Here is a 13,790-nt window from a genome sequence, read left to right as displayed (position 1 = left end):
GAAACAACCTAAATGTCAATTAAAAGATAAATGGATAAGGAAGATGAGGTACATATATAAATAGAATACTATGCAATTTACAAAGAATGAAATAATGCCATTTGCAGGAACATGAAAGGAACTAGATATTATTATGCTAAGTGAAGTAAAGCAGAAGGAGAAAGATGAATACAATGCGATATCATTTGTATGTGGAATCTACAATATGACAGAAATTAACTTATCAACAAAATAGAAACAGACCCACAGACATAGAGAATAGACTTGTGATTGCCAAGGGAGAGGGGCTGGGAGAGGGAAGTGATTTGGAGTTTGGGATTAGCTGATGCAAACTGTTGGCTTCCCAGGTGGCGCAGTGATAAAGAATCCATCTGCCAATGCAGGAGACACAGAGGACACGGATTTGCTTTCTGAGTTGGGAAGATCCCTTAGAGTAGGAAATGGCAACCCACTCCAGTATTCTTGCCTGGAAAATTCCATGGACAGAGGAGCCTAGTGGGCTACAGTCCATGGGGTCACGGAGAGTTGGACACAATGGAGCATGATGCAAACTAATATATACTGAGTGGATGAACAACAAGGCCTTAGTGTATAGCGCAGGGAACTATATTCCGTATCCTGTGATAAACCATAATGGAAAAGAATATAAAAAAGAATGTATATATGTATAATCGAATCACTTCACTGTATAGCAGAAATTAACACAACATTGTTAAGTCAATATACGTCAATAAAAAAACATGCTAGATACTGAACCATTCCATTTTTATAACATTCCAGAAAGGGCAGAACTATAGAGGGAAAAACACCAGATCAGTTTGTTAGGAACTGAGGGTGGGGTGAGAGGAAGACTACAAAAAGACACTAGGAACCTTTTGCGGGTAACGAAACACTTCTATATCTTGATTATGGTGGTGGTTACAAGTCCCCATGGGTTTATCAGACTCCCAGAACTTTCTACTGAAAAGGGTGAATTTTATCTATGTAAATTAGACCTTAATTTTTTAATCCAAAATAGAAAGACACAAAAATATCCTGTTGTGTTAAATTATTTTGTATATAAAAGTCTAAGTAATGTGTACAAACTTTTAGATATTTTAATAAATCTTTCCAAATTTTCCTCAGAAACATTGAATCCAATTTACGCTTCCTCTGTTGAGTGGAATGAGAGCATGTGGGTTTTTATTTTCTTGTCAACGCAGCTATCACAGTGAATGCATTTTTCACACGGCCTCACTCAGTGCTAGGGACACAGTAGGGGGTTAATAGAAGCATAGAATCTAAGCACATGTGGTCCCCACAAGAGATAAATGAGATGCCCTGAGTCCTGAAGTCATTTACTGTTTAGATGGAGGAAAGAAAGGAAGATACCTTTTGTGTTGGGAGGAGAGACAGTCTCTGACTGGAGAGACTGTCCCCAGACAGTCTCTGGGGAGCAGTGCTAAACTGGGGGAGAAAATAAAAAAGGGTGATTGAGAAAAACATATTGAGAGGTCTAAAGTGACAACCATATCTCTTCCTACCCCAAGTGCCTAGTGCCACATGTAGCACATAAGACTGAAAGAAGCAATAAATGAATGAATGGATGTTGAGACTAAAATTTGGGATCAGCAAAAATACAACTTCCTTGCTTTGGGATTTGGGGCTTCAAGCTCATTTTAAGGCTGTGGCCATGCAGACTTGAGGATGTTTTACTCTGAGTCCCATCTAAGGAGAAAGTTGGCATAGGTGAGGAGGGGGAGGACGCATAGTCAGGGGGGTCCACCTGGGTCCTCACACGCCCAGGAGCCTATGATGCAGGTCCTGGGTGTCAGAAGTCCCTTCTCATTCTCAGCCCTGAGGACTAAGTGAAGGGTGGAGTCTTGGGCCAGATGCTGGGTCATTTTAGCTGGAGCCAGACAGCTGTATAGCAGAGATAATGTGGGCTGAGAGGAAGCTGAGGGAGCATGCCTGGGTGCTGGCCGGGGGCCAGAGCAGGGGACTGGGGGTGTGGTTTCTGGAGTGGAGGTGGGGGTGGCGGAAGGGAAACACGGGCTGCTTTAGGAAGGCTGCAGCGGGGAGCAGGAGTCCGGATGGAGCTGGTGGGTGATTAGAGATGATGGTAGGAGAGGCAGAGAGAGGGATAAAGATAAGGAGACATGTGAGTATGGAAAAGCAGAGGCAGCTTCTGTGCGTGTGTCTATGTGAGTGTGTATGTGAGTGTGAGAGTGTTAATGTGTGTGCACGTAGTGTAAGAGTGAGTGTATATGTGAGTATGACAGTGTGTGTGTATGTATGAGAGTGTGCTAGTGTATGTGTGTGTGTGAGTGTATGTGAATGTGTGTATAAGTGTATGTGAATGTATGAGTGTTTGAGTGTGTGTATAGGTATGTATGAGAGTATGTTAGCGTATGTGAGCTTTCCCCTTCCCCAAAGGGATACTGCAGTTATATCACATACCCAATAGGCACCATGATGTGTGTAAGTGTGAGTGAGTGTGTATGTATGAGAGTATGTTAGTGTGAGTCTGTGAGTGTGTTTGAGTGTGTGTATGAGAATGTGTTAGTGTATGTGAATGTGTGTGTATGAGTGTGTTATATATGTGTGTGTATGTATGAGAGTGTGCTTGTGTATGTGAGTCTGTGAGTGTGTATGAGTGTGTGTATATATGAGAGTGTGTTAGTGTATGTGAGTCTGTGAGTGTGTATATATGAGAGTGTGTTAGTGTATGTGAGTCTGTGAGTGTGTATATATGAGAGTGTGTTAGTGTATGTGAGTCTGTGAGTGTGTTTGAGTGTGTGTATGTATGAGAATGTGTTAGTGTATGTGAATGTGTATGTATGAGAGTGTGTTCATATATGTGTGTATGTATGAGAGTGTGCTTGTGTATGTGAGTCTGTGAATGTGTTTGAGTGTGTGTGTATGAGAATGTGTTAGTGTGTGTATGAGAGTGTGTGTGTGTGTTGAGTGTGTGAGTGTGTGTATGAGTATGTGAGTGTGTGTATGAGAGTGTGCTCGTGTATGTGAGTCTGTGAGTGTGTTTGAGTGTGTGTGTATATGAGAATGGGTTAGTGTGAGTGTGTGTGTATGAGTGTGTGTGTGTATGAGTGTGTGTGTGTATGAGTGTGTGTGTGTATGAGAGTGTAAGTGTGAATGTGTGTGTATGAGAGTGTGAGTGTGTGTGTATGAGTGTGTGTGTGTATGAGAGTGAGTGTGAATGTGTGTATGAGTGTGTGAATGTGTATGTATGAGAGTGTGTGGGTGTGAGTGTATGAGTGTGTGAGTGTGTGTGTGAGTGTGTGTGTATGAGTGTGTGAATGTGTGTGTGTATCAGTGTGTGAGTGTGTGTGTATGAGAGTGTGTGAGTGCGTGTGTATGAGTGTGTGAGTGTGTGTATGAGAGTGTGAGTGTGTGTGTATGAGAGTGTGTGAGTGCGTGTGTATGAGTGTGTGTGTGTATGAGAGTGTGTGTATGAGAGTGAGTGTGAATGTGTGTGTATGAGAGTGTGAGTGTGTGTGTATGAGAGTGTGTGAGTGCATGTGTATGAGTGTGTGTATGAGAGTGTGTGAGTGTATGTGTATGTGTGAGTGTGAGTGTGTGTGTATGAGTGTGTGAGTGCATGTGTATGTGTGAGTGTGTGAGTGTGTATGAGTGTGTGTATGTGTGCCCACATGTGAGAGCACAGGTGCTCCTCCCTGAACCCAAACTTTATTCTCCAAGTCTTACAATTTGCTGCTTCTTTTTTCACACACTCTGTGCTGTGTGCTTAGTCACTCAGTCGTGTCCGACTCTTTGCAACCCCACGGACTGTAGCCCGCCAGGCCTCTCTGTCCATGGAGAGTCTCCAAGCAAGAATACTGGAGTGGGTTGCCACACTCTAATAGTGACAAAAAATAAGGTTGTATCTGGGTATGTAAAGGATTATCTGCAAGTGTGAATGTGAGTGACTGCTCAGACTAGCCAGGAGCCTGGGAGAGAGAAAGGCAGTGCCAGAATGAACGCATGCATTTAGGAATGAATGAATGAAAAAATGAATGGGAGCTTACAGGAAGCTCCGTGTGAATGTGGGTGTGTGAAAAACGGGTCTGAGATGCCCTGCTGCAGCCCCGGAGCCTATACTCATGGTCTCTGAGCCAGAGGATTCCAGAGAAGTCTGTACCTGAGGTTCTAGAAACCTCACACTACCCCTCTAGGTGAATAACAGGCTTCAGAGGACAGCACTCTTATTGCACCAGATTCTGGGAGGGAACCTGAAGAGGGTCAGGACTCTTCTGACCCTGAGAGCCCTTCCTGGGCGGGGAGGCCCCAGACTGGGTGGAGCAGCCACACCTGCCTGAAGTTTCGAGGAAGAGGGGCGGAAACTGCCCCGGCGCCGCCCTCTTGTAGGCTCTGTGGGCTCCCGCGGTCTGCTGATCACAGTGGGTCCCACAACTTCCTCACTTCCCTAAATGGGCAACTTCACATTTAGAACCCCAGGTCTTCCCCGGCAGACCCAAATGGCCCGGCCAGGATAGGCCTGGGCCCCTAACCTTGGATCCCTGCCCCCCACTGGCTGTGCCCATCCCCACTGCATGGAGCCATGCCTCCCGCCTTCCTGCTGCTGCTGCTGCTGTGGGTCCAGGGCCCTGTCTCAGGTGAGAGGGTGGGCGGGCGGCTAGGGGGGAGGAAACGGTCTGTCCCTGGACCCCCTTCCTGCTTTTCTTGCCCAGTGATCTTGTGGGGTTGGAGGAGGAGGAGGAGGAGGTCTGGCAGACCTAGTCACCCCTTACCAGAGACCAGTGAGAAGTTTCCAGCTGAATATCTGGCCCTGAGGAAAGCTAACCCAGGCCTCACCAACTAAGATAAAGCTCTGGACCCTCTCTGCATGGGCCCCTTTATCTGCCCAGCTTCCTCAGGACTTCTGACCAGGGCCACTCCCTTTCCTCACACAACAAGCCCTCCTCCCTTGGGCCTCTGTCAGGAAGGCCCTGTTGGTTCTTTATGAGAAGCATTACCTTACAGGTGTGGCTGCTGAACTTGCTTTTTCTTGGAACACTGGGGTCACAACCCCCGTCCCTATCCGCTGTCCTTGGTGGGGAGGGAAGCAATCCCTGAAGCCCTCTCTCTCACCCAACAGCTACTAAATGCTCCTTGAGGGGACCTCACCCAATTCTGCCTCCCTTGCTGCCATGGCAACCAAGTTACCACTTCCCGTTCAGTTCTGGGCACCGCCTGTGAAAGGGCTGAAAGGTGGGCACATATGAACACAGTGCCCTGGAGACCCTTTTCAAGGTCGTCCCATCTGTACACCTCTCCTAGAAAGGCCCCCATCTGCCAGGGCAGAAGAGTGTCTCCTGGGGTCCCCCAAACCTGTCACCTGCCAAATAATTGAGTGGGATTATTCTGTTTAATTTGCATGGGACAAAGTGATACGAGAGAGGGCGTTACCTTACTCCAAGCCTCAACTCTAGCAGCAGCTGGGTTGGAAAGTAAGGTGGACGTCTTGGATGCTGGGCTCTTTCTTGGCCATCACAGCTCTGGGTTCCGTTGGGAAAGCCTGGAGCAACCTGCACTGGGGAAAAGGAGGCATGCACTGTGCATGTACGTTTAGGGCGCTGTCCAGGGTCAGTTCTCACGGCCAAGCAGAGACGGATAAGAAGCAGAGGCCTTACACAGTCTGCTCACACAGTCAGTGATAGAATCGAGTTTTAACCTATGTTTATGTAGGTATGTTCTGTATACATTCTCCAAAATGTATGTTCTGTACTCTGTGTATGTGTTTGCAGAAGACTCTGAGGGAGATAGAGGAGTAACTGCTGAGCGGAAGGTGGGTAGAGGGGTGGAGGGCCCCCACTGCAGCCTTCTCCTTCTTCCTGTCCCCTGGCTTACCACCCTCAGCCCTAGTTCTACCCTCTCCTCATCAGACTATGGATTACGAAGCTCCCGGACCACATCTGCTTCCTAGGGATAGAGGGCAACTTATGAACAGTGAAGAACTGTAGAGATCTTTGGTTTAAACACAACCAGGAGTTGATACACATATTTGGACATGCTGAATCTATGGGTTTTAGGTAACTAGAATATTTTACAATTAAACATCAATTAGAGTGAATTCAGACAACTTGTTATTTAAAAGATGACTAGAATGAAACTGTTTGTGAAACAAATAACTACTGTTAATATTTTCCAAGCCTGAATTTTCTCACCTACCTAAGTTCACTGGGCTCTGGAATTTCAGAATGATGACTTGCATTTGCATCTGTATCTCACTGAGGGCAGGACAAGACCCTGAAGACGGGGCTTATCACTGTCCCATCGGACTAGAAGATGCCACAAAGAAAAGGGCTGTGTCTGCTGAAGTTCCCTAAATGTAAAGGCTAAGCTTCCTTTGTTAAACTAGGGGCTCCCTGTGGGCTATGCCTGTGTCTCCACCATTATACTGGGAGTTCCTCTGTATGTATCTAGCTAGCCCTGTATCTTCCTCATCATTTTAGGATTTCTCCAAGGGCACAGGACAACTGTCTTCCCCATCAGTCTGGGAACTCCTAGAGGGCAGGGCTAGTGTTTCCAACAGACCGAGAGCTCCCTGGGGGAGGGGGCATATGTACCCCTCCATCAGAGTTGGGCTGTATTTCTCCTTTGAGTTCCATGAGAGCAGAGCAATAGCCACCTGCCTCTTCAGCACAAGTTTCGAGTTTCAAGATGCTTCCTTCCTCCTTGCTCAACCAGTCGTGTCTCCCCAGGTGCCCCCATGGAGCGCGTGTACTCAAAATTGCAGCACTTTGAAGGGGAGACTCTGTCTGTGCAGTGCTCCTACAAGAGCCGCAAAAACCACGTGGAGGGTAAGGTTTGGTGCAAAATCAGGAGGAGGCAGTGCGAGCCTGGGTTCACCCGTGTGGGGGTGCAGGGGCCACGCTACTTGCTGCAGGACGATACCCAGGCCAAGGTGGTCAACGTCACCATGGTGGCCCTCAGGCGCCAGGACTCGGGCCGGTACTGGTGCATGCGCAACAGCTCCGGCATCCTCTACCCTCTGATGGGCTTCCTGCTGGAAGTGTCTCCAGGTGAGCAGGCCTGCTGGGGCGCTGGGATGCTGGGGGGTGTCCTCCCGCCCTGTAGCCCACTGACATCAAATATGATAAGGATGATAATAATCCATCAGTGGGCATGATGGACAGTGGGGTTTTCACAGTTCTCTCACAGGCACCTTCATGGGCATTTTACAGATGAAGAAAATGAGATGTAAAAAGTCCTTTGCAGCTCTGACCTTGTTCAGAATCACAGAGCTGGCAAGTGGACGAGATGAGATTCGAACTCAGGACTCTGTACTTTGTTTTATTCAATCATTTGTTCAGTATTTATTTGCTGTGCCCTGATTCTCTGCCAGGCACGATTCTAGGCTCTGAGGACACAGTGGTGAGCAAAACCAGACACATTCCTATCCTATAGGAGGAGATAGGCAATAACACATTGTCAGACAAACAGTTGCAGATAACAGTGAATGTTCTTAAGCAAATGAAACAATGGGATGAACTAGAAAGTTCTGTGGTGGGGGGAGCGACTGAGTTAGTAGGGAGTCAAAGAAGACTTCCCTGAGCAGATGACGTCATGCAGAACAGGTGTGGGATGAGAGTTTTCTAGTCCTGTTGAAAGTGAGTGGTTCAAAGGACTTCCAGGTGGGGAGAACTGTACATGCAAAGGCCCTGAGGTGAGAAGAAGCTGGTGCATATTGAGTATTGGGCAGAGAAACAGAAGATGAGGTTCGAGAAGCAAACAGCCATCCTGATTCCCATGAAATGGGGGTCAGAGTTTTATTCTAGGTACAAGAAGAAGCTACTGGAGAGTTTTAGAGGGGTGATATTGTGCCTTGACTTTAAGATGATCAAAGATCTCTCTTTAGTATAGAAAAAGAGAGAAGGGCCAAGAAAGAAGCCCTATGCTGTTTCTACATTTACAAGATAGGAAAGGGAAGGAGCCAGACAGAGAGCCTGCAAAAAGCTGCCAGTGACTGTGAAAATTACTCTCCACCCTTCCCGGTTCCTCTAACCTAACTGCATCCCCATCTTCCATTGGGTCTGAACTTGGGCAACTGCCATCTCTAAGACATGGAGCAAATCTCATTCCTCCCTTCTCCAGTTCTGCTTTAGCCCCAGGGAAGTAGTTGAAACCAGTTTACTGAAGTCTTCATTTGTAGGGACACAAACATGAAATTGAGGGCGGGAGGAGAAGGGGACAACAGAGGATGAGATGGCTGGATGGCATCACCGACTCAATGGACATGAGTTTGAGTAAACTCTGGGAGTTGGTGATGGACAGGGAAGCCTGGCGTGCTACAGTCCACGGGGTTGCAAAGAGTCAGACATGACTAAGCGACTAAACTGAAACTAAACATGAAATGATTTTCCCCTTAGTGTATCTTCCCGTTGTACTATGCTGGATCTCACTTTCCATTTCTTAACTGCAATTTGGGGAGATTCCAACTTTGCAGACCTTACTAGCAAATGAAAAATCTGCAAAACTTCTAATGACATATGCCCTTCCACCGCCTCTTGAAAACTGAGCTTTCTGGCCCCAGGCACCTGAAGTGGGAAAGGGGGACAGCTGCTGTCCAACCCCCCTTCTTCATCACAGGAGGTAAGGGAGGAGGGTTCCTCTCCATCATCTTCTCCTGGTCCTGCACCTCCCGACCCCCTGGTGTACTGAGGTAGGGATGAAGGAGAGGGAAATGGTATGTGACCTCACTGACCCTGCAGGAGGTCTCTCGCTCTATGGACGTCACTTCTTTTCTGCCCTACTCTTAGATCCTCTGTGGTCAAGTGCTGGCTCTCCCAGGGCAACTGTGTGTGTTCTTTGAAGGGTCCTTTGGGGGTCTTCACACTGCTCACTAGGACAATTTGGGAGATCTGGCTCCAGGTTGGCCCTTTCTCCTATCCCCACCTCACCAATTCTGCTTGTTCTGGTTCCCTCACCCAGAAACATAGGCACTGCCCTCGGTGAGGCCCTCAGGAGAGCGTCCATGCATGCTCTCAGTGGGATGCAGTCAAAGCCCTCTCGCCACCACAGCATCCCTCTCTCTCCATTCTCCTGTTTCCTGATGAGATCGGCTCAACACTGCTCCCTACACTGAGCCCTCACAGCTCCTGCCTGCTCCCCTTCTACCAACCAAACTCCAGCCTTCTTCTAGAAAAGCGGATGCTGAAGGCCTGCCCTGATGCATGACGGTGGCAGAACCAGTTCGGGTGTCTAAGCCCCCAAGGAAGGCATTTGACCTCCCTGCTCATGGTGTTCCTAGGAATCGGAGTCTTTGATGCTTCCTTGTCCTCATCTCCGGATCCCAGTCACCAATCGTGGAGCAACTGGGAAAGGTCACATTCAACGTCAGAGCAGAGAAATCTCTGACTTACAGGAATGAGGAAGGTCCAGAAAGTGACAAGAGAGATGGGGGTAGGGAGGGAAGTATCCTCTCGTCCCCGTGGCCGGACAGGGGACACTGAAAAACTTGTGAAAGACTCTTCCTCCTTTGCTGTGCCTACTTCCTCCTCCCTGACCTCACCCCCTGAACACACACACACCTGATCCCTCAGCAAAGCTGGATTCTAGGTCCAAGGGGTGAAATGAGGACAGCTCCCCCCATTACCCCAGTCCCTAGACAAGCATGTGGGCTGCCATCAGCTGCTTCCAGAACCAAGACCCCGACTCAGCCTCACCTTCCTCCCTCTCTGGTCCCTCAGCCTCCATAACCAAGGGAAACACTCCTCTCACAAAGCTGCCCAACATCCTCCAGAGTGCAACGGTCGTCGCCACAGGCCCAGCGCCCACCTCAGGCCCTGGTGGCCCTTTCATCAGCCAGGCGACAGTGTTCACAGCTGGACTCCTCACCTTGGCCAGACCATTGCCTTCCCCCACCTCAGGGAACACCAGACGGACCCCTGTGATGGGCTCCAGTTTCTCCAGCACCGGCCTGTCCACCATGGGGCCCAGCAAGGCCACCGGGTCCCAGACAGCGACTGCGTCTCCCAGCAACACCCGAGCCTCCGCTGCGGGCCCAGCCTCCGCCTCCACGAAGGCCGCGCACCTCTGCACGGCAGGAGCCCCCACCGTGGGAATATACCCCACCAGAAGAACGCTCCTCAACCACTTAATCCCCAGCAGGTACCTGGCCGGGGAGCGGCGGGGTGGGTGGGGCTTACAGGAATACTGTTTTCCCAGACAAGGGAACAGTCCTCGGTGCCTGAGCAGAACGCACGGTGCAAACGTCACAGCAGAGCAGCCCCTGTCTCACCCCCCACCCTACCCGGAATCCAGTCTGGCGTGTTGCTGAATGGGCGATGGGAAGCTGGGGTGGACAAGAGACAGAAAGGATGGCGGGAGGAAATGGGGGTGGGACTGGGTCAGCACAGAGTCTGAGGATGAAGAGCAGAGGGTCAGGGCCGCACAAGGGGAGCATCTCGGAGAGTAGGAAGTGGGGACGCTTTAATTTGGGTTCCCCCAGGAGTGGACTTGGAGATCAGGATTCATGTTGTACTGGGAACACGGGACAGAGCGAGGGGAAGTGAGGCAGGGAGGGAAGGCAGCAGATGGAGCACTTGCACAGGCTGGTCATCACCGTGGGCAGCAAGGGCTCAGCCCCACCGGGGAGAGTCCGGGGTCCAGTGCCAGGCAGCCGTGTGGAGGGCGAGGAGGCCGGGGCCTTTATATCCTGCTGTTGGCTGTCGATGGGGGGCTGCCTGCCATGCGTGGCTTGGAGGGCGCCAGTGACAAGAGAAAGCTGCCAGGTTTTTTTTAATGGAGGTGCTGATGACCCATGTGGATGGAAGTGACATAGCAAAGGGGGTACAGGCAGGGTGTCCACAGCATGCGTTCTGGAGGGCCAAGGTGGGAAGTGCCATCCTCGGTCATGCTGGGGAGAGTGAGAACCTTGGCCTCTTCTGTCACAAATGGGTGCCTCTTAGAGCCCCTGTCCTCAGCAGAGAGTATTCCCCCAAATACTGGAGAGACTCATGTCTTTGCTGGGGGCTGGGGGCTTCATCCCCCTGACCTGTGAGCACCTCACTTCCTTCTCCCGCAGCTTGGCCCCCAAGGAAGAGAGGCCGTCGCTCCCCGTGGGGACTAGCGGGTCCCACTCCTCTCGCATGGGGTGTGGCGAGACGTGGGCTGGGAGGGGGTGCCCAGTGCTCATCTCCTCCTGGCCCTGTCCCGTCTCCCCAGATACCTGGACTTTTACCCTGTGGTGCTCGTGGGGGTGCTGGCGCTGCTCCCCGTGCTCGTGATCGTGGTCTATGGCTTCTGGAAGAAGAGACACGTGGGAAGTGAGTAGAACCCAACCCTCGCAGCCCCCCAAGGACAGAGCGCTGGGGAGTCTGACACCCTTTCCAAAGCGCCCGACTGCCCCCGGTCTCCAGGTGGTCGGTCCTCGCCCATGTGCAGTCAGGAGGACCATTCGGCACCCAGGAGAGGGGGGAGGGTGGGCAGGCAGTGACCGCTTGGTGGAACCTTCTGGGGCCCGGCCACTTGGAAGCGGAGGGCAGAGGCAGAGGAGCTGGCCTGGGAGCTTCGGGTGCTGAGCAGGACTGCCCTCTGCATCTCTCCCCGTCCTCGCAGGCTACAGCATGTGCCGTGACCCTGCCAGATCCTGCAAGGACTTGCCAGCAAGACCGGAACCTCCGTGGAGGCCTGCTTGGTCTGAAGCCACTTCACCGTGGAGTGGGGAGGAGTTTCTTCCAGAGGGGCCCCGGGAGACCCCCAGGAGAGTCCTCAGAGGAGAAGCGAAGACGGGGCCCTGTCTGGGTTGGAGCCGGGCTGGGGGTGAGGACTGTGCCACATGGACTCAGGCCTTCCTGGAGCTGGAGGCTGTGCCGCGCCTACTCGGCTCCCCTGGGCTGCTGGGATCCTGGCGGGGGTGGGAGTCTGAGCACGTGGTGCCAGGCAGGAGGTCTCTGCGGGTATGGGGCACCACCGAGACGGTTCTCCTGAGAGCCACAGACCCCCGGGGCCCCAGCTGGATGGCAGACAAGCCCCGAGGGTGCTGTTTGCAGACAGAGAACCTCTGATCTCATCAGCCTCGGAACCTCTTACTACAGAGCAGAGTGGGGAGGGGTGGACAGCTGGGGCCACCCTCTCCCGACCCGGGGCCCTCTCAGTGTCCCTCTGCTCCCCCCAAGCGTCCCTATGCTCTTGGGGGAAGAAAGAGTCCCAGAAGCAGCTCATGTCACAAGGGTCCCACCCTGGAGGAGAAACAGTGACTAAGAGGTGGGGGTTGGTAGAGGCCTTGGGGACCGCAGAGCTATCTAAGCTTCCCACCCCCTGGGCCGTGCATCCTCTACAGGGCCTCTGCATGTGCCCTGAGCTGACCACAGCTGCTTGTCCCTCAGGTCCCGGGCACCAGCGGAGCCCACACCCCCACTGCGGCCTGCTGGCCGGGCCCTCCTGGGACGGCTGTGACCAGGCAGCTGACAGCCCTCGCCTGCAGGGCCATCCTGTCCCTAGACCTGTATGCAGAGGCTGCCCAAGGCTCTTCCCCCCAGTTCCCACACCCCAGCTCTGGGTCTGTACTCCTGGAAGGGATGGGGGGGAGTCCTGGGGTCCACTGGAAGGGAAGTCATAGCTCAGAGAAAGGCGGGGATCACTTCCCTCCAGGGGACTCGTTGTCCCCTGGGAAAAGAGGATGCAATGGTAACACAGCAAAGACAACTCAGAGCTGCCCACAGCCTGGAGGAACTCCCCGGGGCAGGGAGGGGAGATGGAGCCAAGAAGCCTGGGTCAGGGTGCAGTGGCCAGAGGAGTCTCTCCTGCCCCACCCCTGCCACTGCTCTCCAGCTCACGGCTCAGATTCGGCCTCTTTGGCAGCAAAGGCTGAAGAAGGGGCTGGAATCCTCCCCTGGGGAGGGGTGTCCACCAGTCTGGGGCCACTGCAATGAGAGTCTGGGGATAAATGTGGCCTCTCTGCTCTCGGCCCTGGGTTACTGCCCTCGTCGGTAGGACAGCAAACATCAAAGTCAGGGGAGTGACGCAGAGGGGCCTTGGTGGGCAGCCAGCCCAGGATCGCCACTCCAGGGTGGAGACGGGGAGAGAGGAAGGAGCAGGGCACAATCCCGGGGGGACAGCAGGGAGGCAGCCTCTCTCCCCTGTGTCCAGGAGAAGACACTAGAGGGGAGACTCAGACTGAGGAACTGACAGGCCAGGTGCCAGGACACACACGCACACACTGATAACCAGCCTCCTTACCAGGAGGGTGTGGCCAACACCCGGTGTATAACCAAGAGGGGGTTAATTTTCCGCCTGAAAAGCACACACCTCTTGCCCTGCCCCGGCTGGAGAGCAGGATGTCCAGGAGAGTACTGCAGGGGCTCGGGACATGGACCCAGGGGTGCCACCTGTCACGTGGGGCCCTGTGCGAGTCACTAACCCTATGGGGCCTTGCGTTTCCTCTCTTGTGAAAGGGGACACTAATTCCTAGCTCTCAAGACTGTATTCAGGATAAAACGGAATAACACACGAACCTTACCCAACTGACTAAAAGACTGCTTGGTCCTCCAGTTGTTTTCCAGGTCTGATTCTCTCCACATTCTACCTTTAAGACCGTCGGACCCTATGTCTCTGTTTTGTCCTTGACTGTAAGGGGGTAGGGAGGGAAGACGGCCACATGGTCTGGCCCCAGGAGGTGGGGCTGGGAGCAGGCAGAGGCCTCTGTGCCCTGATGTTGTACAGGGGAGTTGTTAGGGGGACCGACCATCCCTGTTTGCCCAGGATGAGGGGCGCCTGGAACCAGGTGGACCTGCCCACCCCTGGAGCCAGCTGCCACGTGAACTCGAGCTAAGGACAGACACACAGCG

The 13,790-nt window shown here is 52.3% G+C and overlaps 1 protein-coding gene across 2 annotated transcripts; it reads left to right on the top strand.

Moving 5' to 3' along the window:
- Positions 1 to 2,051: 2,051 nt before the first annotated feature.
- TREML2 (triggering receptor expressed on myeloid cells like 2) lies at positions 2,052 to 13,493 on the top strand. Of its 2 annotated transcripts, XM_043907411.1 has the most exons (6): positions 2,052 to 2,140; positions 4,448 to 4,613; positions 6,702 to 7,022; positions 9,690 to 10,110; positions 11,167 to 11,267; positions 11,560 to 13,493. In XM_043907411.1, exons 2-6 carry the CDS (start codon positions 4,559 to 4,561, stop codon positions 12,006 to 12,008), a joined length of 1,347 nt encoding a protein of 448 aa, XP_043763346.1. In that variant the 5' UTR covers positions 2,052 to 2,140; positions 4,448 to 4,558; the 3' UTR covers positions 12,009 to 13,493. The 2 variants fall into 2 exon arrangements, with proteins under 2 accessions (XP_043763346.1, XP_043763344.1); XM_043907409.1 differs by lacking the exon at positions 2,052 to 2,140 and having other exon boundaries at positions 4,121 to 4,613.
- The last annotated feature ends 297 nt before the right edge of the window (positions 13,494 to 13,790 follow it).

Source organism: Cervus elaphus, chromosome 7 (genome assembly GCF_910594005.1).
Source record: "Cervus elaphus chromosome 7, mCerEla1.1, whole genome shotgun sequence".
Taxonomy (NCBI): Eukaryota; Metazoa; Chordata; class Mammalia; order Artiodactyla; family Cervidae; genus Cervus; species Cervus elaphus.
The sequence above is the reverse complement of the archived record's forward strand: the minus strand, read 5'-3'. Positions and strand labels throughout refer to the sequence as shown.

What these genes read in the sequence shown, in the direction of transcription:
- TREML2 (XM_043907411.1), top strand. Translation starts at nt 4,559, where the DNA reads ATGCCTCCCGCCTTCCTGCTGCTGCTGCTGCTGTGGGTCCAGGGCCCT. An exon ending in AACCACTTAATCCCCAGCAG is followed by an intron (nt 10,111 to 11,166) that starts GTACCTGGCCGG and finishes CCGTCTCCCCAG; the next exon opens with ATACCTGGACTTTTACCCTG. An exon ending in GAAGAAGAGACACGTGGGAA is followed by an intron (nt 11,268 to 11,559) that starts GTGAGTAGAACC and finishes CCGTCCTCGCAG; the next exon opens with GCTACAGCATGTGCCGTGAC.